The sequence below is a fragment of the Fulmarus glacialis genome, unplaced genomic scaffold (genome assembly GCF_000690835.1).
Source record: "Fulmarus glacialis isolate BGI_N327 unplaced genomic scaffold, ASM69083v1 scaffold9087, whole genome shotgun sequence".
Classification (NCBI taxonomy): domain Eukaryota; kingdom Metazoa; phylum Chordata; class Aves; order Procellariiformes; family Procellariidae; genus Fulmarus; species Fulmarus glacialis.
Genome location: NW_009225252.1, coordinates 101,240 through 127,399, shown reverse-complemented (window position 1 = coordinate 127,399; position 26,160 = coordinate 101,240). Strand labels below are relative to the sequence as shown.

At 46.6% G+C, this 26,160-nt stretch overlaps 1 protein-coding gene across 1 annotated transcript in view; it reads right to left on the bottom strand.

Annotated features, from left to right (window-relative positions):
• LOC104080144 (plexin-A4) overlaps positions 1-26,160 on the bottom strand; it is a gene marked incomplete at its 5' end in the record, with an annotated part of 112,108 nt that overhangs the window by 18,838 nt on the left and 67,110 nt on the right. The window contains 6 exons of the mRNA XM_009582433.1: positions 1,741-1,840; positions 4,011-4,114; positions 11,132-11,291; positions 18,529-18,675; positions 20,871-20,937; positions 24,246-24,514. Of these exons, the coding sequence (XP_009580728.1) occupies positions 1,741-1,840; positions 4,011-4,114; positions 11,132-11,291; positions 18,529-18,675; positions 20,871-20,937; positions 24,246-24,514 (847 nt within the window). The remainder of the gene's footprint in view (positions 1-1,740; positions 1,841-4,010; positions 4,115-11,131; positions 11,292-18,528; positions 18,676-20,870; positions 20,938-24,245; positions 24,515-26,160) is intronic.

Here is a 26,160-nt window from a genome sequence, read left to right as displayed (position 1 = left end):
TAGTACCAGCTACTCATCGTAACCAGTATGGACAAGTACAACTTGTTTTGCCTGTATGGATGTTAGCCAAACTATGCCATGCTGCTTGACATTATGGCCAGAGAGCAGGCCCATGGTCTTTTTGTGTAGTAATATTGATGTAGCTAACATGACCTCTTGCTTAGCTCCCCATGCCCAGACTTAGGAGGAGCTGCCTCCCCCCCTCCTTTGGCATCAAAGCAATCCAATAACTCTTCACTCCCTGCTCCAAAATCTTGTTTTGACAGAAAGTAAACCAGAACCCCAGGTGGGCCTGCACAGATTTCCTCTCCAAGGACACCTTTAGCCTCCAAATTTTACCTCCCTTTGCCTCTGAGTGATGGCATGAGGCATTCCCCTCTCCCTGACCTTCCAGCAATGCTGCAGATGGAGTCTTTTCCAAACATAATTAACAGAAGAGTATTGCACCTTTCTGTAGCAAGATCTGAATCAGCCTCATTAATGCATTACCAATCTCTACGTATTAATTATCAGATGGAATATCCTTTTTCTCTCTGGATGCTGTTTTCTTAATTGCAATTAACAATCACTTCTGACCCACCACATCTTCTCTTCCCCCTGCATTCTTCCCCACTCCCTCCTCCTGAAAAATCAAATGTCAAAAGAATTAAAGAAATCCAACAGAAATTAACCCCCCTCAAGTCTTCCTTTTAAAAGGTCACTGTGTCTTTCAGTAATTGCAACAACATGGCAAAGAGGATGAATATTAATAAGGTCTGGTGGATTGCTTATGTCCTTGGAGGAAGAGGGAGGGGGCTCTTCTGGACACTGAGTAACTGTACTTTCCCTCAAGCTAAAGGGAGTAAGAAGGATCAGAGACATTTTCAGAAATTAAAAAATAATAATAAGCTGATATGACAGCTGCATCCAGGTTGGAGGCTGGTTTTGCATCACTCTGGTTGCACATTAGAGATGTTTTGCCTTGCCCTCCGGCATCACCACAGTGAGACATGTCCTGGGCTGCAATTCTAGTGTAGGGGAGAAAGGTGTGTGATGGTGTGAGTGAGACGCAGGACATCTCTGTTTGCCTCTGCAGAAGAATTTCCACCTGGTCTCTATTTCACAGCTGTCCATTCTCAGTTGTCTCATGGGTAAAGTGGGAACAACAATCCGCTGCCTTGAGATATGTTGTTATAAGACCTCAGTAAGCCATTTTTATTATTATTCCAGGTGCAAATTCCCTTGGGTTAGCTGGGTGGGACACACAACACCCACGCTGAGATACAACTGTAGACAGGCTATGTCCTACATAGATTGTGGTTGCTTGTAGTCCCAGAGGCCTCCAATCTGTGCCATAGATTCGTCTTCACAACAGACCATGCTCCAAGGACTTTGCCCACCAGAACGACTAACCCCATACAATGTGCCGTGCTTCTCCTTTGCCTCTCCCTGTGCGAACTCTAAGAGTGAGATTCAGTGATCTAAAATGTAGGCAGCTAATTATATAGGCTCCTCCTTTTGTTAATAAGGGAAGAGAAGTACTTCCTAAGAGCAATCCAACCACTTGGATCAGCAGCTTGGACCAGATCTCTAAGTTTTAGATGGCTAAATCCTCTCCTCCTGCTATTCCTCAAGCAATCATACCAACTAGTCATCTGCCTATCATTCTCTCTGCTGGTGCTCAGTGTCTTGAAACCACCATGACGTTTGGGATCTCTCCTCCAGCGCTCTCTCCATCTGTATCAGCACACGGGCCCTTACCGTACTTGCTGGCTGAGGTCCGGGAGACCGTGGAGTTGTTGACTGCATTGTAGGCAGTGACTTGCTTGGAGACTAAAGCTACCACAGATCCATCTGGCACCTGTAGGGAAAAAGGGACTTTTGTCAATAAGCTTCTGAAAACTGGCTGAGGAGCATGCCAAGGACAGCAGAAATTCAAGCAGCAGAAACTGAGCTGTAAACCAGAGTCACTCTAAGCAGAACAGTAGTTTTGGCCCAAAGCTTCAAATGCTTTCTTCAGTGGGTCTATTAACAAAAAAGGGACAAAATCTCCTGTTACACTGCTAGAAGCCTGCACTTGGGCAATAGGACAACTGGTGGCAAAGACACTCTACTCCATTCAGGTCCTGACTCAAAGCCCAGTGATGACAATGTGAGTCTTTGCATTAACCTCAGTAAAGCTGACAGTAGGTTCTTCCCAAGGAAGCTTTTATGCAAACAAGAACATAAGAAGAATAAAATCATCTGAGCTATTTCAAACACCAAGGATGGGATGTCCCATAAGGATGATAAAACTGATGTGAAATTTTCTATTCCTTCCACCTTGATTGCAGGTGATATCTAAGTACCTAGCTCAGAAATGGGTATCTGCATTTTCCACTTTGACTGATCCTGTCAACCTCTCCATGTGCAATCTCCCCCTTCCACGTGACAAATGCACTGCCGGACTGAAGTGACTACCACAACTTCTTTGTCTTTGCTGTGTCAGAGCGTCTCAGACAAGGGAAAGCAGCAGGTTTGGAGTGGCTGTGCTCCAGGATGTCATGAGATAGTGTTTCAACAGACAACAGAGATTTCTGAAATGAGCCAGACTTTCCATTTTTACAGCTAGGCGATTCACGTGGGTCCCGTATCAGAAATGTTAACAAGCCAGTAGCTCAGAGGAGCCATATCAGGAATATCTGTGATAAATAAGACATCATAAAAAGGAGATGGGTGAAAAAAACCCTGCTAACAACGTCTAACTCTTGTCTGTGTAATAGTAATAATTAGCGCTTGCATAGAGTTTTTCATCTTCAAAGAACTACAGAGGCTAATTAAATAGCCCCTCAGCAATCATAGAAGGCAATTACTAGCTCTTTGTAGTTTTAGCCCCACACTACAGATGGGGAAACTGAGGCAACAGGAATATTAGCGTCTGTCCCAGCATGGTCTGTGTCTGCCCTCAGGTTAACCAGGGTACACGATGTACGGCTCAACACCCTGGCAGCTGAGGACCTGTTCTGCCCCTGCTTATCCATACAGCTTGGAGCTCATTGCCTGAAGCAAACAACTGGAAAAAGCACAGAAGGGAAAGAAAATTATGGTTGGTTTGTTGGTGAAATAAAATAGAAAACATCCCCGCTCCCCCTGAAAAAAAGTGTTCTGGAGTCAGCCAGCAATGCTTCAGTCAATCTGAAGTGAAAAGTTTTGTTTCCTTTTCAAATTATTGCTTGCTGCCTCCTCAGGTCAGCTCTTAAATGAAAAAAATAATCTTGTTATGAAACATAGATTGCTGAGGTGTGATTGAGGAAATGACAAAGTTGTCAGCGTCAGATTAAACTTAATGAGGTGCTTTTTTTGTTGTTTTTTGGCAAGGGGAGGAAGGAGAGGGGGGAGCTTTTGACCAAAACACTGTTTTTCATTAGATCTGCCACTTGTGTAAGATATTTTTGGACATCTTTAGCCCTCTTTTATGGATCTCAAGGTCACGCAGAGATAAAGGGAAGCCCTATCCCAAGGCAGGTCACATAGACCAGGACAGGGATTGCAAACAAGGGTTCCTAGGTCAGTGACAACTCCACTGCACCATGGTCTCCAGTCATCCTGCTTTCCTCCTCCTTCTTCCAGACACTAAGCCTCCTTTCCTTCCATTTTTCTCCCTTCCATCCTTCTGAACTCTGCTAGCATTATAAGGCCTTTGATGCACTGGAAAAAGGGGGATGGAAGGGCTTGTTTTCTGTTTGTCTACATGGGAAATGTTAACTTGTGTTGTCCTCCTGACCACATCTCCTCTTCACATCCTTCACTCACCACTCACTCTGTCTCCTTTGACAGAGATTTTTTCTTCCCTTGGCTTCATCTTTCATGTTGTGCAGGGTAACTACTATAAGGACAGTGGAACAGGATGGAAGTACTCAACACAGAGGCTCTGCCCAGTTATTGCCCACTCAACCATTGTTTACCTCTGCACCTTAGAGAATAACACTTTGGCCTTCTCCTTTCTATTTTCTTAGCTGATCTACTTTCTACTCATCCTCTCACACAGTTACCTGATAGTGTGCCAGCGTGTTGAGTCTCTTCCAGTCATTCTCTATCTTGGTTGTGATGTCTTCATCCTGAAGGATCATCCTTGCCCCGCTTGCTTGCCGCCACTCTGCAAGGAGAACAGGGACATTGAACCCCGCTGTGCAGAGCCTCTGAGATAGGGGTCAGAGCCCTGGTAATGCCTGTGCCCATAACCCACGTAGTCACACATGTGCAGGCTGCATCCGTGTAGCAGCATGTCAGTCATTGCCTTTACACTCTCTCAGATGCCTCCAACCACGTACAGCACACGAATGCACAAATGTGAAAGAGAAGACAGATGAACCATTAAAAGTTCAGGAAGATGGTTCAGGAAAGTATGCAAAAATCAAAGCCATATGGCAAAGTTCAGAGTCAAGTCCTAGGTTATCCAGACTGCTTTCTTTACCCTTGATAAAATGATATTGCAATCACAAAAAAACTTTTGCACAGGGAACACCCACCCCTTTAAAGAGTGACACCATATAGAGATCAGAACATAGAGCAGTTGCCTACAGAGATGAGAGGTCCAAGGCTAGGGCACAGCAGCACGCAGTGGTGAGCTCCATACAGATAAATAAAGCAATGACCAGAGACCTGTTGATCCATTAGCAAAGGTGAACAGAGCAAGGCCTGGTGCTGTAGCACCCTGATTATTCACAGTGCTTAACTCTTAGCTTACTCCCTGGTTCTGTTCTTGCTCCAACGTGGCTGTTTCCAAGACCAACCTGCCCTTGTGTATGTTAGCCATCACCACGGGACAGGAGCAAATGAATGCCACTTGTGTCAGGGATAGAAATTCATCCCTGGTCCTCTTTCCTTTAGCAGCATAGACACAGCCTTTATCAATACCTGAGACACGTCTAACTGCCAAGAGCTAGCCACAGAGAGGGCTCCCCTGGGCAGAGCAGTGTCTTGTTCAGCACAACACCAGACCCTGTACTGGTCTCAGTTCATCTCCATTAGTTCTCACACAACACTTCTTGCTACTCAAATCCCAAAGTGATGGAGAGCAGGAAGTCCTTAACTTCAGACACAGTAAAGGCACAATGGGGAGAAGAGCCAGAGAGAGAACCAACACCCTGCTCCGTGGAGGATGCAATCTCTACCAGCCTTCAGCAGCATGCCTGTGGGCAGAAGGACTCCAGTTTCTGACCACATCCAGTTCTCCAGCCTCCGCCCTGAAATGATGAATGCTTCTCTCCTTCTGCAGCACTGGAGCACCCCGTCACTTCCCAGGGTGCCACCTTTTGCTCAAATCTTGAGGGATGCTCCATGTGGAGGATTGTCACAGCTCTCCCCACAGAGGACTCACAGACTTGCCTATAGGCAAGGAACACATAAACATGGCCAAAAGGAAAGAAATGTAGTATCACCTGGTGACACCAGGGAAAGCTGTGGCTTAACCACAGGCAACTTGGACCATCCAAAGCTATCTTTTTGGTTGTCATGTCTCAGTCACAGTGACCCAACCACATACAGTTTAGCCAGAGCCAAAGCAGAAAGTCTGTTTATTTGCGGGAGTTAATTAAAATGAACTCTTGGATATGGAGACATCACCTGCCACCCTTGCTTATTTCTCCTAATATAAAAATGCAAGGACCGTTGCAAATTTCTTTTGGTTTCAGCAGTTTTCTTATCACATAATTAAAATGTATTGGGAAAGCCGCCCTTGCCTTTATTATTCATTTAAATTAGCAGGAAGAGGTCAGCTGCTGTGTTTATTGCTGGGTGTTACTTTGGCTGGAGATACTCAGAGAGCAAGCAAAGGTTATGTTGGCTAAGCACTCACCCTGAACTGCCCTTCATTTACTCCAGCTCCTTAGATCCTCACCTACATTATCCTTGTGATGTCCGAGGGTGATGCTCTCTGTTCATTCCTAGCTGGACTGGATTCCTGGAAGGTAAGTGGTCCCAGGCATTTTTGGGAAGAGCACAAAATGCTGAACTTTGGGCTGGGCTGGGAAACGGTGCTCTTATGAAGTGTCCCACCGAGTGCCAAAGCCACTTCTACTGTCACAGAGTGTGTCTCTTATGTGCCTTCCTCATGGTCTCTTGGGGATGGTGTCTCTGACATCTCTCCTGCAGGGCTCTGCATATTACTATGGTCCTCCTCTCTTCTGACTCATCTTTGGGGAGGGACACGCACTCACGTAGTGTTTCGGGAGGGATGCACAGGTTCTCAGCGTTGCACTTGGCTCTGATATGAAGGGTAGGCACAGCCTTCCTCATTCTGTGCTTTATTTGTATTCAAGGGCTGGACAGAGTCCTTAGAGCAGCTTTCCCTCTGTTCCAGGGGAGCTGGGGACATCATGGGATGTCCCCTCAAGCCCTTTGTGCCCCTGCACAGACAAGCCCTTCCCCTTGGCCTTCCTGCAGAAAGAGGCCATGCGAGGAAGAGGAAGGTCCAGTCTGACTTGGCACAAGACCGACTCCTGAGCTTGTGGTCAGGCCTTGGCACAGGCTGCCCAGGGAAGTGGTGGAGTCACCATCCCTGGAGGTATTTAAAAGACGTGTAGATGTGGCGCTTAGGGACATGGTTTAGTGGGCATGGTGGTGTTGGGTTGAGGGTTGGACTCGATGATCTTAGAGGTCTTTTCCAACCTTAATGATTCTGTGATTCTATGATTCTAAGACAAGGGGGAAAACACCCTGCAGGGCAGGTTCAGAGCATCTGGCTTCAATTTTGCAGCCTGTTTGCCCTGACCAAATGCAAATCACTTCATCATGCATCTAAGCCATAACAGAGAAAGGGCCCCAAGTTGTGGTCCCCGAACTCTTCCTAGTCTCACAGGAGCACTGCATGCTCCCCTTCTCCAAGAGTGCCAGCTGAGGTGGTCACACACCGATCTGCAAGGAAACGCAATGGCTGTGAGCAAGGGAAAGGGCAGGGAGGGCGCAAAGGAGGAAAAGGTGACCCTGACATCCATGTTCGCAGCACTAAGTGAAAACTCTTAGCTTTGTCCTCGCTGGCAGCACCCTGTCCCCTCGCTCATCAGATCTGTGCACTCCTCCGCGAGCCGGCACAAAGGATAGACATACTCCAATCCAATTTGTTACACTTCCACCTTCCAGAGAGAGGGAGGGAGAGGGGGCGGGAGGTAAAAAATCCCATTATCTTTATCAAGCCTTCCAATCAGGAGCAGTGGTAAATGCAAACTCAGGAGACAGCTGCTGTGAAGCCTTTATATTTCATTCAGCAGATAGTGTATCTTTTTATTGCACGCAGGAATTACTACTTCTTTTTTTTTTTTTTTTTTTTTTAAGAAACAACCTTTCTGTTCAATTTGACTGGGAAAAAGGAAATTCCAGGGGCCTTTGACAGAGAGATGCTTCTTTGAGCTGTAGCAGTGCCTGGCTAGGGAATGACTCTATGAGGAGATGGGAGACGGGGAGATGTCTTCCTGCACCTCGAATACTATGGAAAATGTTACACTTCTCTTGTGCCTTCTCGCTGATCCGGGTCACCCTGAAGATGCCCATTGAACAAGGGAGAAAAGTGCAGCAGAGAGAACATTTTCCAGGGGCAATTGAAATACACAGGTGGATGGAAGACCTGCCAGCTCGCTCCAAGTGCCTTCATTTGAGCTAGTCATCATCAGTTATGCCATCCTTTACAGGCACTTCTAGGTCATGACGCACACAATCCATTTCAGTCAACTGTTCATGCCATACATTGGGCTTCCCACCTTTTCCCTACCGACACTAGGTCTCCCATGAAGGACTGTGAAACTGTTTGTGGCTGACTGTGCACAGCAATGGCATGTGGAACACATGCATGTGGCTTACCCGGGCTCGATGCCTATTTCGTGATCACTCGTGCTTATGAAGGATTAGTCTGAAGAGCCGGGGGGCTGCTTTTAGTCCTATGAGTACTTTTTCACTTTCCAACAATTTCCGTGTGAGAGACAGATTGGCATGGGAATAGGAGAATAAACATTTTGTCTGTATGCTGCAGGCACCAGTACAACCAGATGGGTAGGAAACAAAAATGGGTAAATGTCTAGTGTGTGATGACCTCTAGGAAGAGAGGAGAAACTCCGCTCTGCTTCTGGGGTGGAGAAAGGAACACCATGATTGGGAAAAAAAAGTTCATATCAGAACACATAGATGGAAGATACCTGGAAAATATTTTATTCTGTGTGCAAGTTGTCTGCCTTACTGTATATATACTAGAGTCAGACTCAGTTTAAATGGCTTCTAAAGGTTAAACCCCTCATCCCAGTACTGCACCGTCAATGAAGCAGTGAAAGCTCCACAATGAGCCTGAGACAACATCACTGAGTGCAAGGCAGTCAACCCAGCAGCTCCCATCACCTCAGCAGTCCATTTCAAAAAGCAACCGAAACACAGGGAAGAGTGAATGCCTCAGCATGAAGCCAAATTCCTGTTTTGTGATCCTCACACCCTAACGCTTTCCCAAAGATGGGGTATTTTATTTATGGTGAGGGCTTTAAAAAATAAGAATAATAATAAAAATAGCCACTGCAGAAAGAAGTCTTTACTCAGAGGGCTGCAATTTGTGTTTTGGACTAAAATGTAACCTCAGGGTGTCCAAAATAAGTGCTTTCAGCTGACAACCCCCTCCATGAGTTGTCTGGGTAACTGCAAAACATTATGACATTCGCGACACATACAAGTCACTCTGCCTGCAGCTACCCTGCATTTAACAACTCAAGACAACTCATTAGCTTGTTTGCTTTCTTCCATGTGAGCAATCTGGCCTTAGTATGGACAGAAAGCCCAGAAAATTGTAATGGTAATAGAAAACGGTGTTGCTGTTTAGAAAACCATCGATTTCAAGGCCAGATTACAGTCATCTGCTCTGACCTACTGTTTAGCATGGACTGGCAGGGCTGATCCAGCCGCCTTGGCAGTTCTGAGCATTCAGCCTGGGGCAGGTTGATCCTGAGAGCTTTGTGCTGCTTTCTAATGGCCAGCAGTGCTTTCTGCTCTCCTCTTGCTGTATTCACTGTCACCGAAGGATGCCAAGTGCCAACAAACATCTTTTCCTGCAAAAAGGCTGGGCTGGAGCTGTGGCTGGACGTGCATATCCTCTTGCTTCACCCATGCCAACCCTGCTCCTCCCATCTTGTTAACTGCGGTGCTAAAGGAGCCTGCAACTATATTGCTGCTGACAAGACTCTTCTACTAGATGAGGGGTTTTTTGTGTTTTGTTTTGGTTTGTTTTGGTTTTTTTCCCCAATTGCACCATCAATGTTATTGGCCAAACAGCTGCTCATTAGGCAGTCTCCTGTCAGCATGGACAAGTCTGTCCTCTGAGGGATGCACATGCTCATAAATACTTTCTGGAACTTGCTAGTCCTCAGCACTACTCAACAGGTCAATATTGCTTAAAACAGCAACAGTCCTGGATGCAAAATTATCAGGATCCAGCTGGGACCCCGCACATACACACTTCTGTATCTGTCAGTTGTCAGAGCTACAATAAAATCTGCAGATTCCGATTTATCCCTTGTATTTGCAACACGCAGGTAAAATTCCTGCCTCCCAGTACGGATGCATCATTCATCCCCACAGCAGAACAAACTACTTTCGTCTCATACCCAGTCTGAGATCCAAATGTAATGAGCTCTGTGGCCACCATCCAGCATCAGAGAGGTTAGGAAATCTGGGTGTAAACCCCACTCCTCCGGTCTACTGTGCCCTGGTACCCTGCCCTATCTGCCCTCATGCTCACCCAGCACTCACCATTCACCTGCTGACTCACAGCAGCTCCAAAATCATCTTGGGTCCTTTCTGAACGATCTATATGATCTGTTCTTTATTGCTGCTGGTTTTGGCAGCTTATTTCATTATTTTAACTGCTTTTCATGAGCAGGAATCTTGCTGCAATTTCTGTCAGGAATCCCCTCCTCCCCTACACATATGCACACACATACAGACACTTAATGTTAATCCCTGACCTCTCATTCCTGCCTCCATTATTGCTGTGAATTGTTTCTCGGCATCACTCCATTCCTTCTCTTTTTGGTTCCTCTTCTACTTTGCTGGGTTTTATAGACTCCATCATTTTCCACTCAAGTCCCTTTCACTGAAGGTCACTGAGGGCAAATTCTGGCAGATACAGCCACAATACAGTCCCCAGCTCCCTGTCAGACACCTCAGCAATGCCCTAAGCAGATTTTCCTACATTCTTTCATAGTAGCCTCCAGGTGTAGTATCACATCTGCCTCAGGACCCCAACTTCAGACATCTCACTTCTCCCAGCATCCTTGCTCCAGATTTTGGGCAGAAATAGATTTTGGCCTCAGAAGCACCCTTGCACCGGGCTGTACATCTCCCTGTGTGCCCCACAGATCAAAAGCACAACTGCCTAGAAGTGCAAGTGAAGCTGGTGTAGCTCTTTCCACCCTCCAAGCAAAGCAATGCACGAAAGGGCAAACCACTGAGAAAAAAACCCATGAATACATTAACAGAGGGACTAATCTTTCCTTAAGACCTCCTAGTCCTCTGCAGAAAGGAAAAGTCGGAGCGGCAGTTCCCAGCCCTGCTGTTGGTGGTGGGGTGCTGGCAGGAGAGGGAAGCCGTCAGGGGTGAGATGGATGCAGCCCACTGAACGGAAGATGCTTCATCCCCTTTCCTCTGTCTGCACAACGAGTAATTAATACTGCTTGGGCTGTGACTATCTCAGCAAGAAGATATCTATAATCCAAACCCTCACTATTCAGAGAAGAGCTAGGAATAAATCTCTGCAGCCTGAACACTGCTGACAATACCACCCTGGGCATTTGGTGCTCTTTTTCCAGGAGCCTTTGGCAGACAGCAAGAATAACCTCAGTCATGCCTTTTCCATACCCTTGTCCAAGCTGAATTCTGTGGGCAGAAAAGCAGGATGGCTACTGATCTTTTTAAGTTCTCAGGACCAAAGATTTCGTAAGCCAGGAGCATATGCATCAATTTAATCACTCTCTTCTGCCCTCTCACCATTGCTGCTGCTCTGCCTTGCACAAGCACCAAGGGTACACCCAGTCTGGAAAGGTGGCACTTGCCCCAAAAAACAGTGTCTAGGTGGCATTTGGCTGTCTCCCATCTCCTCTCTCCCCCTTGCCCAGGAGCAATCAGGGCCCGTTGTGCACTCACATACCCAAGTCCATATCAGCAGCTTTGGGCCGGTGGGAGCAGGGCACGTTCTTGAAGATAGCATCGAGGATTTTCTCCTTGACCTGCGTGATGGTGTCACAATTCAGGATCTTCACTGGGATCTCGGGGCTGTTCACGTTGTCGGGGTTGACGCAGCTCAGGACCTGAAAGAGATGCAGTGAGACCCACTGTGCATTTCACAGCAGCACGGGTACCCTGTGGCCACCCTTACGCAGCCACCTTCTTGTAGGTCCCTGCGTCCTACAAGCCAGAGGGATCTAGGGTGCAAGAAGGTGGAAAATGTGTACCAAGAGCGTTCTCTTCTTTGAGAGGGCACAGAGATCTGGTTTCACACAGGGAGATTGCATCCATCCGTGCCTGTGCTGCTCTCAGCCCCTTCCCACTGTCTGTGCCCAGTGAATTAAAGGTAACTCAGGATTTGGCTCTCAGCTAGATGCTGTGGGCTCCCAGATGCTGCAGCCAGTGACTTGGGGCTGATGTGAAGGTTCTTCTGAACTTGTGTCTCACACCACTCATCTCTGTGAGGTGAAACTACTATACCTGTGGGAACAGCCCCTTATATTTGAGCCTCATCTCCTTGGTATCTTTGCTGTATTAGTAACAGAAAGCCCATGAGTACCAGCTCAGGTTCTGGTGCTTTCAGTAAAAATGGCATTCACCAAATGGTACCAGACAATGGTCATTGACACACCCTTTCCATAGAAACCATTAAAAATGCAATCAGGCCTGACTGGTTGGAGCTGAGCTGATATCCAAAGGGTTCTCCAGAGCTTTCCTTGGCCTCTGATCCTTCCCTGCTCCCTAGAGAGCTGGCAGGGTGACCTAATTCAGTAGTGGCCTCCTTGCATTGCCACCTGACTTTGACAATTCAGGTAAAAGTGCTCTTCAATCTCTCAAACTTAAGTTTGTCCATCTTCTGCACAGCACAGGACTGAGCAAGACCCTTCTCAGAAGAATGTTATTAATTTGAAATGCAGGGCTTCTTAAAAAAAGAAACACAAAACAACAACAACAAAACCTTTTGCTTTCACATATAGAACAAGAAAATTGACCCAACTAGAAAGGCCTCTCATTTCTCAGAAGAAGAATATAATTTTCTCCAAGGACTCTGTCCAAGAGTAAATGCAAAGCATATGAGGTGGTGAGGGAGGGAGGAATGCCTTAAACAGATACACAGAGTGTTTAACAGCAATCTACCCACTTGGTCATGTCTATACCGAGCATTCTGCTCTCTCCTGGTTACATGAGTGTGAAGTGTATAAACTGTTATAAACTTAGCACACCTTTGCACTTGGAAGGAGTGTTCAGTGATGCTCCTGGCTATATACGGTCATTAAATGTTCCCATGCCACTTTTACAAGTGCAGACGTTAGTTTCGATGCCTTAGACAAATTCTACCTTAACTGTAAATTCTCTTCTGTAGTATGCAATAGGTACTGGACTCCATCACTTTCCATCATAACCTACTAAGATGCAGTGGGATCTCAAAATGGCTTGAAACTGGGTGAAATCGTATCAGTATAATTATATATTGGCTCACCGGGTTCCCTTTGGTGCTGTTATGCTCAGCCAAGAGGGACTTGTGAAGTTATTGCTTACAAAGAGCTCTGTGATCTTTCTGGATGAAAGGGGAGATGTAAATATGAGGTATTGATTAGATCATAATGCTATTATTTATATGTCACTTCCAGGAGTATTGAAGAAGCATCAATTCAGATAATAATAACAATGGCACAGATTTACAGTTCTGCGGCATCTTTCATCTCAAAGGATCACAGAACTATACATAAAAAGCACTGCTGAAATGCATCCAGTGTTGAGGTTATTAGTTGCCCCCCTCCCATTGCACATCTGTAGGAAATGAAGCAGTAATGGCAGGGTAGGACAGCTCTTTTGAGAGTGCTATGGGGGTCACACATGGTTCTGGAGACCAAGTTATTCTGCAAGTCTTTCTCAGTGATCTGAGCTCAGCTGAGGAGAACTGAGCTGATGTCGGTCAGAGCAAGCTGTGTGGTGTTACTCATCTCCGATGCAAACACCTGGGGTTCGGTTCAGTTCCCCACATGAAGGTACTTAGTGCTCTTTAAAATAATCTGGGTTACCCTGCCAGGCATCTAGCTGCTGGTCCAGAATGGCCAACATCTCCTGCAGGTGCTGACTAGTACCCACCACACCAAACCCACCGTGCAATGTGGACCATCATCCAGCTGGAAGCTGACAAAGGTGATTTGCTCTTATAACTTAGTTGCTCTTGAATTTCATAGGGTGCCAACTTTGGAAGATGGCAGAAAAACTCTGCCTGGGTGAGCCACGATCATTCATGCCCTGACTACAGTAGTCCTTGCTCTCCTTTTTTCCAGCTCAGTTGGAAGAAGAAGGAGCAGGGGAGGCAATATTTCAAAGGGCTGTGCAGAGAGAAGTTTGCTCTTAGTGGTCTCAAGCATAGATGGGGCAGCTGGTAGTACCTGTAAACCCCTGAATTTCAGCGTGTTCATTTCAATGACAGTCAAGAGGCTCCTTTCAACATTTTAGGGAATTCAAGCAGTGCTTATAGAAACCAACACCCTTTCCAGACATATATGGCTTTGACATATATGCCCCAGGTTTCATATCAGCTCTCGGGGTTTTCCAACTGTTCTCTTGTGGAGCACTAAAATTTTCTCAGTACGAAGACTTCAGGAATTTTGCAGGATGCACCTGTGTATTGCATACACTAAATGGCTCTTCTTTGGAGATTGTCATGAGCCTTATAGAAGTTATTGATTTCAATCAATCAACCACAGATTGAAAATCTCTGCTGCTCATCCAACAGACTGAAGCTCCTAATCATAATAAGGTGTTTGCAATGGAGGGAGAGATTCCGACCACTTCTGTGTGAATCCTTCCAAGGGTTTCCTCTGTTCTCCTCCCAGCTTTCTATAGGTTGTCCCTGGTAGAAGGTGACCAGGAGAAAAAATCTAAGCATCGGCTTTATCCATTTAGCAGAGTTCAGATGCTCCAATCTTACTGGAAGTAAGGTTTGCCCTCTGCTTCACCCCATAACAACCAATATGAGACAGAAAACTAATCCCATTGCTCCTGCAGTGCTGCTCGGCTATGTCAACACAATCTTTGACATCAACTGGTGGGGAAGAGACCCCCGAGATGGTCTGTGTTGTATTCCTGCATGATTAGTCAGTTTGAGGGAAGCTTTGTGATGCTGATCTCCTGAATGCATTCACTGTTACTGCTCCATCACCCACCATCTGCCTTTGAACCCTATGGGGCAGAGCTGGCAAGGTAGATGAAGCGGGGAGAAGACTCCAGTGACATTCAAGTAGATGCTGAATATTTTGCCACTGAAAGGACACCAGGACTTGGCACCACTATTCTGTCATGAGTTGAGGTCTGTGTCAGCATAAGGATGGTGCCAGCTGTGGGGTCAACATGAAAAGGTACGGGACTGGCAACAAGCGGAGTAGTAATCTCTGAGCCCTGCTCTCCCACTGACTGTGTATGACCTTGGGGCATGTCATGTCACTGGATTTGTGTTTACTGACCTTTTTCTACATCCTTGGGCTTTTTTTGTCCGCCAGCCCTTCCAGCCATGAGCTGTCTCTAAGTGTATATATACATGCAATGCTTAGCAGCTAAGCCCTGATCCCCACTGTGGATTACTGGCATTGAAATAATAAAGGCACAGTTTATGATTACCCTGGCTCTGAGTTCTCTGCAGTGTTTGAGTGATCTGCCCTGAGACCAGGACATCGTTACAGTTTCTGTCCCGGGGACAGACATCTTTCTCTCCCTTCTAGATTGGGCTAAGGAAGGTCCAAGGGGGCTAGCACACAGTGAGGCTTGGCAGTGAGCAGGAGGAGAAAGACTCCCAAAAAGGCCAAGTATGGGACAGCCTTTTTATATCTCAATGGTGGCTTCCTCCCTGCCACCAAAATTCCCTGAAAAACCTTAACCAAAGGCAGCTCAAAGTGTCTTTATCCATCTGGAATATGTTGTCAGGAGAGATGATCCAATTAGGCTCTCAGCACTGGAGCTGTCGAGGTGTGCAGGGAGCACGCAGAGCGTGCCATCGCTCAGGATGTACTGGGCAGCTCCCGCCTACCACCCCCAAGCACTAATTAGACAATATTGACAGCTTCCGACACACATCGAGGTGTTTGCTCCCCTGCATTACTTGTATCAACAGAAATGAAGCTGACGCAGGAGATGGATGGTCTTTCATGTCCCAGTGACAGGGGAGCAGTGACAGTAGGGAGTGAGGTTTTTGCATCTGGAGTCTGGTTTGGTGAATAGTTAAAAAATCATGGATTCTGGCAAAGGCAGATGGCAGTCAGAGTGAGATATTCTTGTCTGTCATAGGTGGAATAATCTAGCTGGGTTTTTAATAACACTGCAGACCAGAGATGATGAGCACTGACTGCTAGCGAAGACATTAACACAAGAGGATGTTTCTCTGAGGAGAAGTAAGGAGAAGACCTACTGTTTAGCTGCAACACATTTATTCTAGCAAATCACTTCTGTAACTTGCTTAGTTTCTCCTGGACTGAAAAATCCCTTGTAAGTACAGAAATTGTTATAGTCCGCAAAGACCCTAGGGCACTGAGGGCTGCTTCCTTGGAGAACTGTAGGACCTGGCAAACAGCAAATCGGAGCTATCTGGTTTGAGAGAAATCAGACTGAAACAATCTGAATTTAGTGAATGAGGTGTGTATTGTAAAATCAGTAATTTCAGATGTCTGAAAGTGCTCTGTCTTCTTTTTTCTCCCTGGGTAAGTCAGTTTCTTTGGATCTGCTTTTCACTCAAACCACATTTGAAGCCATGACTTAAAATATTTGGTCATGATTAATGAAGGCTAAGGAATAAATGCCTTCCAAAAGAAGCCCTGGCCTTGTCTTCCTGGAATGATGACAATAAACAGCCTGTTTCAATGTGCCATGCTGCTGGAATTGTGATTTAACTCAGTCAAGCAGTCATCTAGCACTCATGAAACGTGAACAACCCGATGGATTTTAGCCACACACACTGCAAACTCACAGTGGTGACCAGGTGCATTTGGTAGAGAGCAGCAGATATTGAGGGAATTCCTATATTACAAATACTGAACCAGTTCTTGCTTCACTTCATTACTATATGTTTTTAATAAAAGGTGACAGACTGCTTAAGGAAGGTAGAGGAAGGACAAAATAAAACAGATATAAAGACAAACAGAAAGGAAGAACAATCCTATTCATACTCTGCTCCTTCTTAATCTCCTTCACCGAAGATGATCTCTGTAAATCTGCTGAGATTCCTATCGGGATATATTCGTCTGCTCTTGAGATGTAAGAGGGAGAGCTGATTAACATCAAATGACACAAAGCGAATGGAGGAGAGCTTTGTTCAGGCTGATGTATAATTACTATCCTTTGCTGGCTGCTTTATATCAAGCCTAAAAGGATCGGAGGGATTTCCTTTGGTGAAAGCGATCACTCTGTGTCTGCGTTTTTCTTCCTTTTGCTCACTCTCTCCGTGTGAGATCAGGCCTCCAAATTGCTAGACAACCACACGTAATAGAAAAGCAGCACTACGCTGCTGATTTAATAGGAAAGTCACGTTTTTAATATGCAAAATAAAATTGTGGTCTTATTTAAGAATAAAGTCTGCGCCCTCATCAGACTTGGATTCAGTCAAAGCTCGGCTCTAGACTGTCTGTAGTTGCTGATGAAAAGCAGGCATTTCTAGCGTCAGTCCATCTGAGCTAAGATCTAAGACAGGTCAAGGATCTAACATTGACTGGACACAGCTCTCAAAGCTAGCTAGAGTTAAGTGAGATGAATGTCCCTCAACTGAAGGTGCAAATAAAGTAACCTGATAAGTTCAGAGCATCTTCTGACCATCCTAAAATTTGGGGTTGGGGTTTTCTGAGGACAAAGACATGGGAAATAAAGATCATTGAAGGATCATTGAAGACATGGGAAGTGTTCTTCATCCCACAGAGACTTAAAAGCTCAGTGGATTTAGTGTATCCAGGAAAAAGTGAAGGCCCACAAACACACTAAGAAGAGATATCTAATGCTCTTTAATTGATGCTCTTTAATCAAGTGGGGAAAGGGTGTAATCTCAGAGTAGAAGCTAAAGCTGGACATATGCACTGTATGTCTTTCACCATGCAGACAATTACATTTTGAAGCAAGTGACAGGGATTAATTTTCCTTCCCTTGAAATCTTTAAATCAAGTTCATTTTTATTTGACTTGTGCGTGCTCAAGAGGAATGGTTGCATTACCTCTAGAGAAGACCTAATAGCTCTCTCCACTGTGTACCTCTAACATATTCCTTGATGCTGAAATCTTCATTGGAGAAACAGATTTTTTTTTTTTTTTTCTCATGAGGATTATTCTAGAGAAGATCCTTGCAATGTAGCCTCATAAAAAACATTTTGGCTGTCATCTGCAGAAGGCCACGGGATTTTCTCTGACACAACACCACAAGGTCTCAGAACGTCTCTGGACTTGCCGTGCCCTGAGCTGGGTGTCCCTGTGATCACAAGTGTCCCGTGGCCAAAGACTTGTGCCCAACCTGCCTGAGCTCAGCGATGGGACACCCCGCATGGCCAAGGGCTGCCACCCCGGGCAGGCAGATCTTTGTGTGCCCGGGCTGGGCAGCTCTGCCACTGGTGCTGGGGACCAGGGAGAAGGGAGGAGGTGATGGGGAGAGGGGGGATCAAAATACCACCAGGTGGTCCCAAGAGTAAGGATGAAGAAACCCCACCATGAATATCACACTCCTCCCAGGGAAGAGGTCAGGGTGGTGACAGCTTGCAGTGACTACCCCACCTCTCTGCTGTAGGAAGACTGTTACCTTTGACTTACAACTCAGAGGGATGTTGGAAGGGTGGGCATCACTCCAGGAAAAAAGGGTAAATGCTAGGAAGTATTTTGTTTAACAGAACAGAGTAAATTGTCCATATCTATTGTCTTCACATTCACAGGCATATTCACGACACAAGGTTCACGCTTGTCTTCCAATGCTCCCGGACCTCATCTAATCCAAGTAATGGTAAAGGATTGGCACTGCCAGCCTACCCTGCAATGAGTGCAGATGCTTTCAGAGAACAATGCCTTTGGGGAGCTGAAGATGCTCTGGGCATGGGGCAGGGCACAATGGAAGTAATCTGGAAGCAGCCGTCTTTGCAAACACGCTTTGCAAGCAGATGCTTCAGCCACAAACCTTGCTGTGTTAGGGGATGTGACTAGTTAGTCTTCAGCAGGGTAACCCCGCTGGGTTGCAAGAATAAATTGTCCCAGAGAGTCAACATGCCCATCACTGGCTTCTTTTCTTTAAATCCCCTTTTGCTAGAAGAGGCTGGACAAGCCCACAGGAAGGTGTGCTCAGACCACTCACCAGTGTCTTGTAATCAATCTGTTGTCGGATAAGCTTGTCCTCACTCAGCGAGTACCGGGCCTCCCCAGTGATCGAGTCAATGGGACCCTTTTCCATCTGCTGCTTGATGGCACAGAAAAGGGAGAACAGAGGTTCACCAGCACACTCCTGCAGGGGTGAGAGACAACCATGAGGTGAAACACGTGGAGCAGAGATGACGACCCAACCTACATAGCATCTCAATGACTGCCACGTCTTGCCACCCCCAACCACTTGCGACAGACGCATCAGTGGGAATCAGTCTATTCCATACAGCCCGGGAATAGAGGTGACCCTCCACTTCCACAGAGTGCAACCAGCCGTCTTGAGTGTCCTGTCATGGGACAAAGGTGTCAGTGCTCCCTGGCAATGTTGGGGCTAGCAGAGCCTTGTAGGAGCTGTTCAAGTGATTGCCACCAGGCCAGAGCTTTGCACTGGAGCAGGTGGTGAGATGGGTCCCAGAGGACCTGGAGACAGGTCTGAAAGGGAGATGGACTGCTGGTGCCACTTCCTGGGTGTCTGGGCAGAGTCCACAGTCTCCCTGAGCACTCCCATGCTGGAGGCAAATAGGGATGCTCAAGCAGGAGCAGCTCTATGACCTGGGGGCAGATGTGCCCCTGGATCTGTAGGGTTGCATGGGTGATGTCGGATCTGTGGGGCCCAGCACAGGACAGCAACAAGCAGCCCACAGGCAGGGCCAGCAAAGCACACCTCTCCCTAATTTCTCCTTCCCATCGTTCACACTCACCGCACTCCTCCCTACACTTTTCCTCGCCTCTCCTCCCTTGCTGCCCCCCCTCTGCACACTCGCTGCCATGCACCCCTTCTATTGCCTCCCTTCCCCTTCATCTCTCCATCCTTCCTCTCCTCCTCCCCACCTTGCCCTCTCCTCTTGCAGTGTGTCCTAACTCAATGAGCAAGGTCATTTTCCTCTGGTGTAAATCCCAGCAAAAACAAGTTAATAATCTGAAGCAAAGTGGCCCCTTTCTCAGTTCCTACACCTGTCTCTCACCTAATTAGCTTATCTGCCAGCAGCATATTGCTTCTGTGTGTCTGTCTCTTGCCCTTATCAGGCCTCTGTTCAGGCTAAGGCAAGAAGACAAGTAGCTGAGTGGGGTGAAAAAAGCCTATTATAAAAGCAGCTCTTTAGAGAGTCACCTCCTTATATCCTTTCCTTTCAGCTGAAAGCAGGAATCTGATACTGAAGTCACTGAAATTACCTTCCAGGGACCTTCAAAACTTTCCCATGTGTTGGTTAAACCACAACAATCGTTGGACTGGTTGTGCCTGGGGAAGGCTCAGGGGAATGGGATTGATTTGCAAAGCCTTGAATTGCCAGGCAGAGGGTGGCTATTCTGTCCAAAAGGGGCTGTAAGGTGTAAGGATATTTAGTAACTGCACTGGGAGTGGGGGAGAGGTGCAGAGCCCAGCTCTTTCCAAACAGGCTGGCTCTGAGTTTGGTGCCTTGGCAATGAGCATGCTTGGGGCTCAATGTGGGTCCCCAAGAGGAAATTGCCATCACCCAACAGTTAGTGGCAGGTCTCAAAGGCTGAAAGCCTCTTTTTTTTACTACACACCACCCCAAGGAGGCCCTCCAGGACGAATGAGAGGGCTTAGGGGGTGTCTCAAGTCTTTTCACTGTTTGCTGATGAGCATCCTGCAAAGCCAATGCTATCTCCCATGGGGATACAAAGCAGCAACAGCCTCAGCCCCTGCTGGTCTCTGGATGCAGCAGTCAGGTTTACATGGTGTATCGAGTCCAGCCCTCTGTACTCAAAGGGTGTATGGCCATGCCCAGGGCAAGCTTGAGGCAGCCTTATGCCAAGAAGAGCTTGGGCTCGACCCTAAATTAAACTAAGCAGGGATCTGGTTATGGTGTGGGTAAAGCAGGGTAAGTATGATGGAAGCACTAGGAATGATGGAGGCACTGGGCCTCAGTACTGCTTCTGAACTGGGGTGGTAGGAGATGTCCAGCCACTATACATTGAAAATATGGGTCATCACGGGATGGAGATCTGAGTCTGCTAGCAAAAGGAGAGCATTTTCAGTACAGGTCTCTGCCAGGCTCTGAAATCCTTCATGTTTCAGCGCTGACCCTTAGATCCCACCTCTGTAGGAGTAAGACCAATAGGCTGCCTCTGTAACAAACTGTCCTTCTTTGTTCTCCCTGGATCAGAAAACAGCCCTCTCCCACTAGGCAGTGAGATCTCTCCTGAGAAAAAAAGCCTTTTCCTTCATACCTGGGAATTCTTTGCCCTAACTAAACCTTGCCAAGAAGAAATACATTAAAGCAGCTGTTCCTCCAGGCATGCTGCTCCTCTTACCTTGAGGAACTTGTACAGAAGGAAGGTGAACCAGTTGGTGAGCATTTTCTCAGCCACAGACTCTGTCCTAAAATCAGCCCAGAAGAAAAAGCAAATTGGAAATGAGTTAGTTATGCTGGTCATATCAAAGGGCTAGTCAAAAGATTGGCTTTGTCCATCTTACTGCCCAGATCTCCGAGCCCCTTGGAAAGTCTGGCATGACACCATCAGGATTAAGCGTATCCTAGGCTCTCTGTTTTAGCTTTGGATTTAGGAAACCTTCAGGCAAATCTTTACTGCTCTGTTGATTCTCCTGTGACTAGGAAGTCCCCATATGTCTATTTCTCAGTTTCTCCATCAATGAAATGGAGATGACAACATTTGAGGGAACCTTCTCAGAGGTGCTCAGGAAGGATAAATCCATCAAATATAAGGAGCTTAGAGTTAGGCCATATGACAAGTAGGCTGTATAAATACTTAAGACAGACAGATCTAAATCACCAGAGAATAGTTATTTGGCACTGATTATCTCCCTGGCATTTGGGAGTGATTATACTCCTCAATGTGTCAGTGTGGTGCATTCACAGAGCTCATCCTGTTGCCCTTGAACGCTCTGTCCTCAATCAGACAAAAATCCATCTCAAGTCTTCAGGGTGAACTTTTCCTACAGAAGGACTGACTCAGACCTGTAAATGTGGTTTGGACACCAGAAGCGCAGGATAAATCTGTGTTGGCTCCAGCACATGCACTGGTGCTGCTCAAGAAGAAAGTAAAAATCCCTGCCTGGATGAATTAAAGTAGGTCTTCCTTGTCCAAGCCACCCAGGGGTTCTCACTTAGGGCTGCAGCTTGCTTTTTAGGTTTCCTAGTCCTTCAGCATAAAGTTGATCTTCCTCTGGAGCACAGGACTTGCAAGGAGAAGGGTTTGCATCACTGGAGCTGTATGCTTGGAACCACCCAGCGACCTTGCCTGAAAACAGTGTCCTGTTACACCAACACAGAGTAAGTGACGGTCCCTTCCCAAGCTAAACACAGTTGATCTTTAGCCTGGTGTCCATAGGGATTTCTCTGGGCACATCTCGCTTAGATGGTGAGGATGGTGGGGGAAGGAGTGATAACAGGGGTGTTTGTTGTTGCTCCTCTTCTCTTGCCTGCAACCAGAGAAAGAGGTGATATGGTCCCAGTTTGCTACCAGATTAATGCTGTATTTCCTTTGTCTACAGTGATCATTGCTGTGTCTCTGCCTACAGACTGCCTCTGTCCGAACCAGCCTGTTTGCCCTTTATTCCCCTCAGTCAACATCACCTAGCTGCTGTCTTCCATTGGTCATGGTATGATATTCAATTCCAGCAATCCACATGCTTATCATGGTCTGAGCTCCTTTCAGGGAATGCCATGCGGAAGAGTGCTCTTTCCGACGCTCCCTGGTGTGACACCTGGGACCCATCACATGGTGCAAACTTAGCATTACCATGAGAAAAAGAACTGAAATCCCATCTGCTGCTCTCTGCCCTGACGACTTTGATCTCTTTGAGGCTGTAGATGTCATGTGGGATGAACCGGACACAGGCGAGGTGGGAAAATCATTCCAGCCAGCTCCTTCCTCCTGTCAAATACCCCCAAAACGAACACTGCAGAAAGGTGTTGGAAGATTCCCTTCCATCCACAGAGTCACAGGGAGGGAGGGGAAGCATCAAGTTGAATCCAGCTGCTCCAAATAATTGTCTGGGGACCTCACACCAGCATCTGAATCCCAAGGCAGTGAGCTATTCACATGTTCATTGGTAGGCTCTGTCCTGGTGCTGCTCAGTGCAGGACCTCCATCTCAGAGCACAAACCACATCTCTGACTTCTCCTTTTGTTTTCAGAGCTTGGAACCCGTGGAGGTGGCTTCTTTGTTCACTAGCTCTCCTTCCAAAGGCCACATTTAACTTCCAACAAAGGACTAGAGTTAGGAAATAGCTGGAAGAAGGAGAAAGAGGGAAGATGGGATGCTCAGGACAAGATAGGAACAAAAAAACAGGGAAGATAAAGAGATGGGGAAAGGGGAAGAAAAAGGAGAAAATGAAGGGAGGAGACAGTTGGAAGGAGGCAGTGCCATCCAGCATCAGAGGAGAAGCACAGAGAGGAAGCCTGGGGACAGTTGGAGGGAGGCCACCAGCCAGGCTGCAGGGCTTGAATCACATCAGGGAGTCAACTGACACCAAAGCAAAGTCCAGCCTCTGCCGCTGGCTTTGCTACCCTGAATGCCAGGAAGTGCCTTCTCCTCCTTTTTTTGCTGGTTCTCCACAGTGGGCTGTGTGCCAGATGAAAACCTTGCCAGCAGATCTCTTCCCTGCCCAAGATGTCCATCGCAATCAGCTGAGGGCTCCTCAAAGTTGGCTCTGAACAGTGGCAAAGGCCATCCATCTCTAGTAGACTCCCCCTGATTTTACTTAGGGTCCTGCTTGAATCAGGATTGGTTCAGACCTTGAAAAGGGGATGAATATGGTCCTAAAGGGAGAAGAGGCAGAATTTCCTAGGCAGAGAAAGCACATCAATTACGAAGCAGTAGATTTCTAATTCGGGGGTTCCCATAAAACCCTGGTTGTTAAACCTGAGACTTGGCCAAGAAGCACCAACCCAAACTTGTGCCTGATATGAAACCAGTTCTTTTGTCTTGCTCAGCTCTGCTACTCGCTTCAACAAGCTCCCAGTGCCAATGCTTAGGGAGAGGCAGAAGATCCCACAATGCAGTTGAAGAAGACCCTCCATGTGTCTATAGTTAACTCATGAACAAGAAACACAGCAGGGAAGTCCACGTCCCAGGCAGGAGAAGGCAGCAGCTGTCTTTCTTACTTAGCAGGGATATAATACAGCCTGTTCTATGTGATATACTTATAGGTCTTACACAATGCAATGGGAGTTTTCATGTTAAAAGGAAATATAAGCATAAATGAACGCCTTAAGCACAGAAAGAGTCCAAAATAAGGATTAGGAGGCATGGGTTCTTGCTGCCCTTACGAAGCTTTCTGGAAGATCCATGTTAAAATCCAGAAGTAGTTCAGTTCTGTAACTTTTAATCACTGACTACTTTTTGGTTACAGAGGAGATGGAGCAAAATCTACAGACACGCTTCTGTCAGGAAGTCTTAAATGAGCAGGAAACCAGAAAGGGAGAGCGATTCAATCTTCATTCAGCACTACTTTCCTTATTCACCCCTCTCTGCAAACAGCTTCGTGCCAGCCCTTCGGGGTCACGTGAACTGTGGCTGTATACCACCCTGATTTCACACCCCCTGCACAAACAAAAATCAAGCAAATTTGCCCCTTTCCTCCAAAGATGACTAGCATGCTCATGTTAGACAGTGGGACACAGGCTGCCCAGCCCAGCTCACTCCAGCCCCAGGCATCCTTACCTCCGGAGCAGCAGCTTGGGGTGGTTCTTGCTCTCCAGGTTTTTGTCTATGAGGTCGGCCAAGAGCTGTTTGAGGACATCAGTAGCGTACTCTAGCTTGCTCTGTAGCACCGTCATGATTAGTGAGGCCACATTACCACGGTCCCGCATGGAGAAGCTGCGCTGGGACTCCAGCGTGCGGATGAAGGACAGCAGGAAAACCTTGTTGTTGATGAGCTGGGCAAAGAGCTTCAGGCCTTTCTCCACCCGTTCCTGCCTATAGCCAGGGACCTGCACAAGAAGAAAAGGAGTTTATACCTTTCAGTCACTGCCCGCTGTGAGACCTCTCCCAAATGGGTCACACACACTCCCTTTGCTACCTCTCTGCCCTCATCCCTCCAGCTCCTCTAGCTACACACTTTGACATCAAGCAGAAGTCACTTCTGAGACAAGGAAAGGGAAAAGCTGCTTCAAACAGCAGAAACAATTAAAAAAAAGAGAGTGTCTTGCATCTAGCAGGCAGGTGAGTCCTTCTTTCTGCATCACAGGATAGTCCCGTAAAAAGGAAGAGACTCCATGCGTCACCTGATAATTAGGAAGCCTGAGAGGCCTCCTAGCCACAGCCAGATGATTACTTTCCAACCCTGAATCAAAAAGAGATTGCTAATGCCTGGTGTGGTACCATACCATATTGTATTTTTATTGTAGTCAGACTGAAGTCTCACTGTCTATCTCCACCAAACACCTCTTTTTCATCCCTGCAAGAAACCTGCTTACAGAGATTTGGGGTTCAGCTTTAAGAAGCTGGGAGAGGCAGCAAGAAAGTGAATAGGGAAGAGAGCCTGGGGTCAGGTTTTGAGGAAATGAAGAGATGCAGTGAGGCAGTGGCTGAGATGGTGAGCTTGGTTTGAAGAACTACATAGATGAAGGTGTGAGGACCTGTCTTAGAGGTCCCACTGCAGTAGGCCCCCTGGTCTTGGGAGGTGAGATGGTTTGGAGACAGAGAGGCTGATAAACCTCTAATATATTTCTCAGCTGTGAGAGGCTGGTGAACTAGTTTTTATATAGAACAATTTAGGACCTCAACACTGGACCCTGGACTCCACAGTCTACAGTGGGCTTTACCCCTTCCAGTCCTTCTGGTTGTAGATGAAAATGGAGCCTAAACAGAGAACCCCAAACTCTTTTCTCCATGTTGCTGAAGCTGTTCCAACCATTAAAAAAGCTTCCCTGGAAGTTGGAGGGTCTCAACACAGAGCAACACATGTCACTGAGGCATGTACGTATTAATAACCAACCAGATTTGGCACCTTAATCCAAAAGAAGTTGGCACGCTTAAACAACCAAGTAATGCAAGACCCCTTAAAGACTCATTACTTTTTCATTCTGGAAATTAGAGCTCTTAACTCTTTTTGCACACAGCAAATAAATTACTTAGTAAATAGCTTGAGACAACCAACCAACCAACTACTACCACCCATCCCACCAATAATTATTTTTAACTCACTTGCGTGAACACTTAATATTGTCTATCCCTGGGTTATTATGGAGACTTAAAAAAAAATAATAAAAAAAGTATTTTGTACTGCATCTGGAAGCAGTTAATTAGCAAATGAACTGGAAATAAGTAAGACCTGCTCACTGCAGGATCTACGCTGGGGCCTTTTGCAATAAATAGCAACTCCTAGGTGCTACAGAGAAGGGAGCAGAATGGGAACTGCCTTCCCTGATATGTTGGTAGCCAAAGATGTTGTCACTGAAAGAGCTGTTGAAGCTTTACAGAGGATTAAGGGGAAAAAAAAAAGGATGAATTAAATGAAAGGAAGAAGAGATCAAAGGTGGCAGATTGAAACATGAGCTCTGTGTCTCTCTGTATGTATCTGCATATGGGAGCATCCATGCTAAAACCTCTGTAGGGGTCAGATGCTATTCTGTGG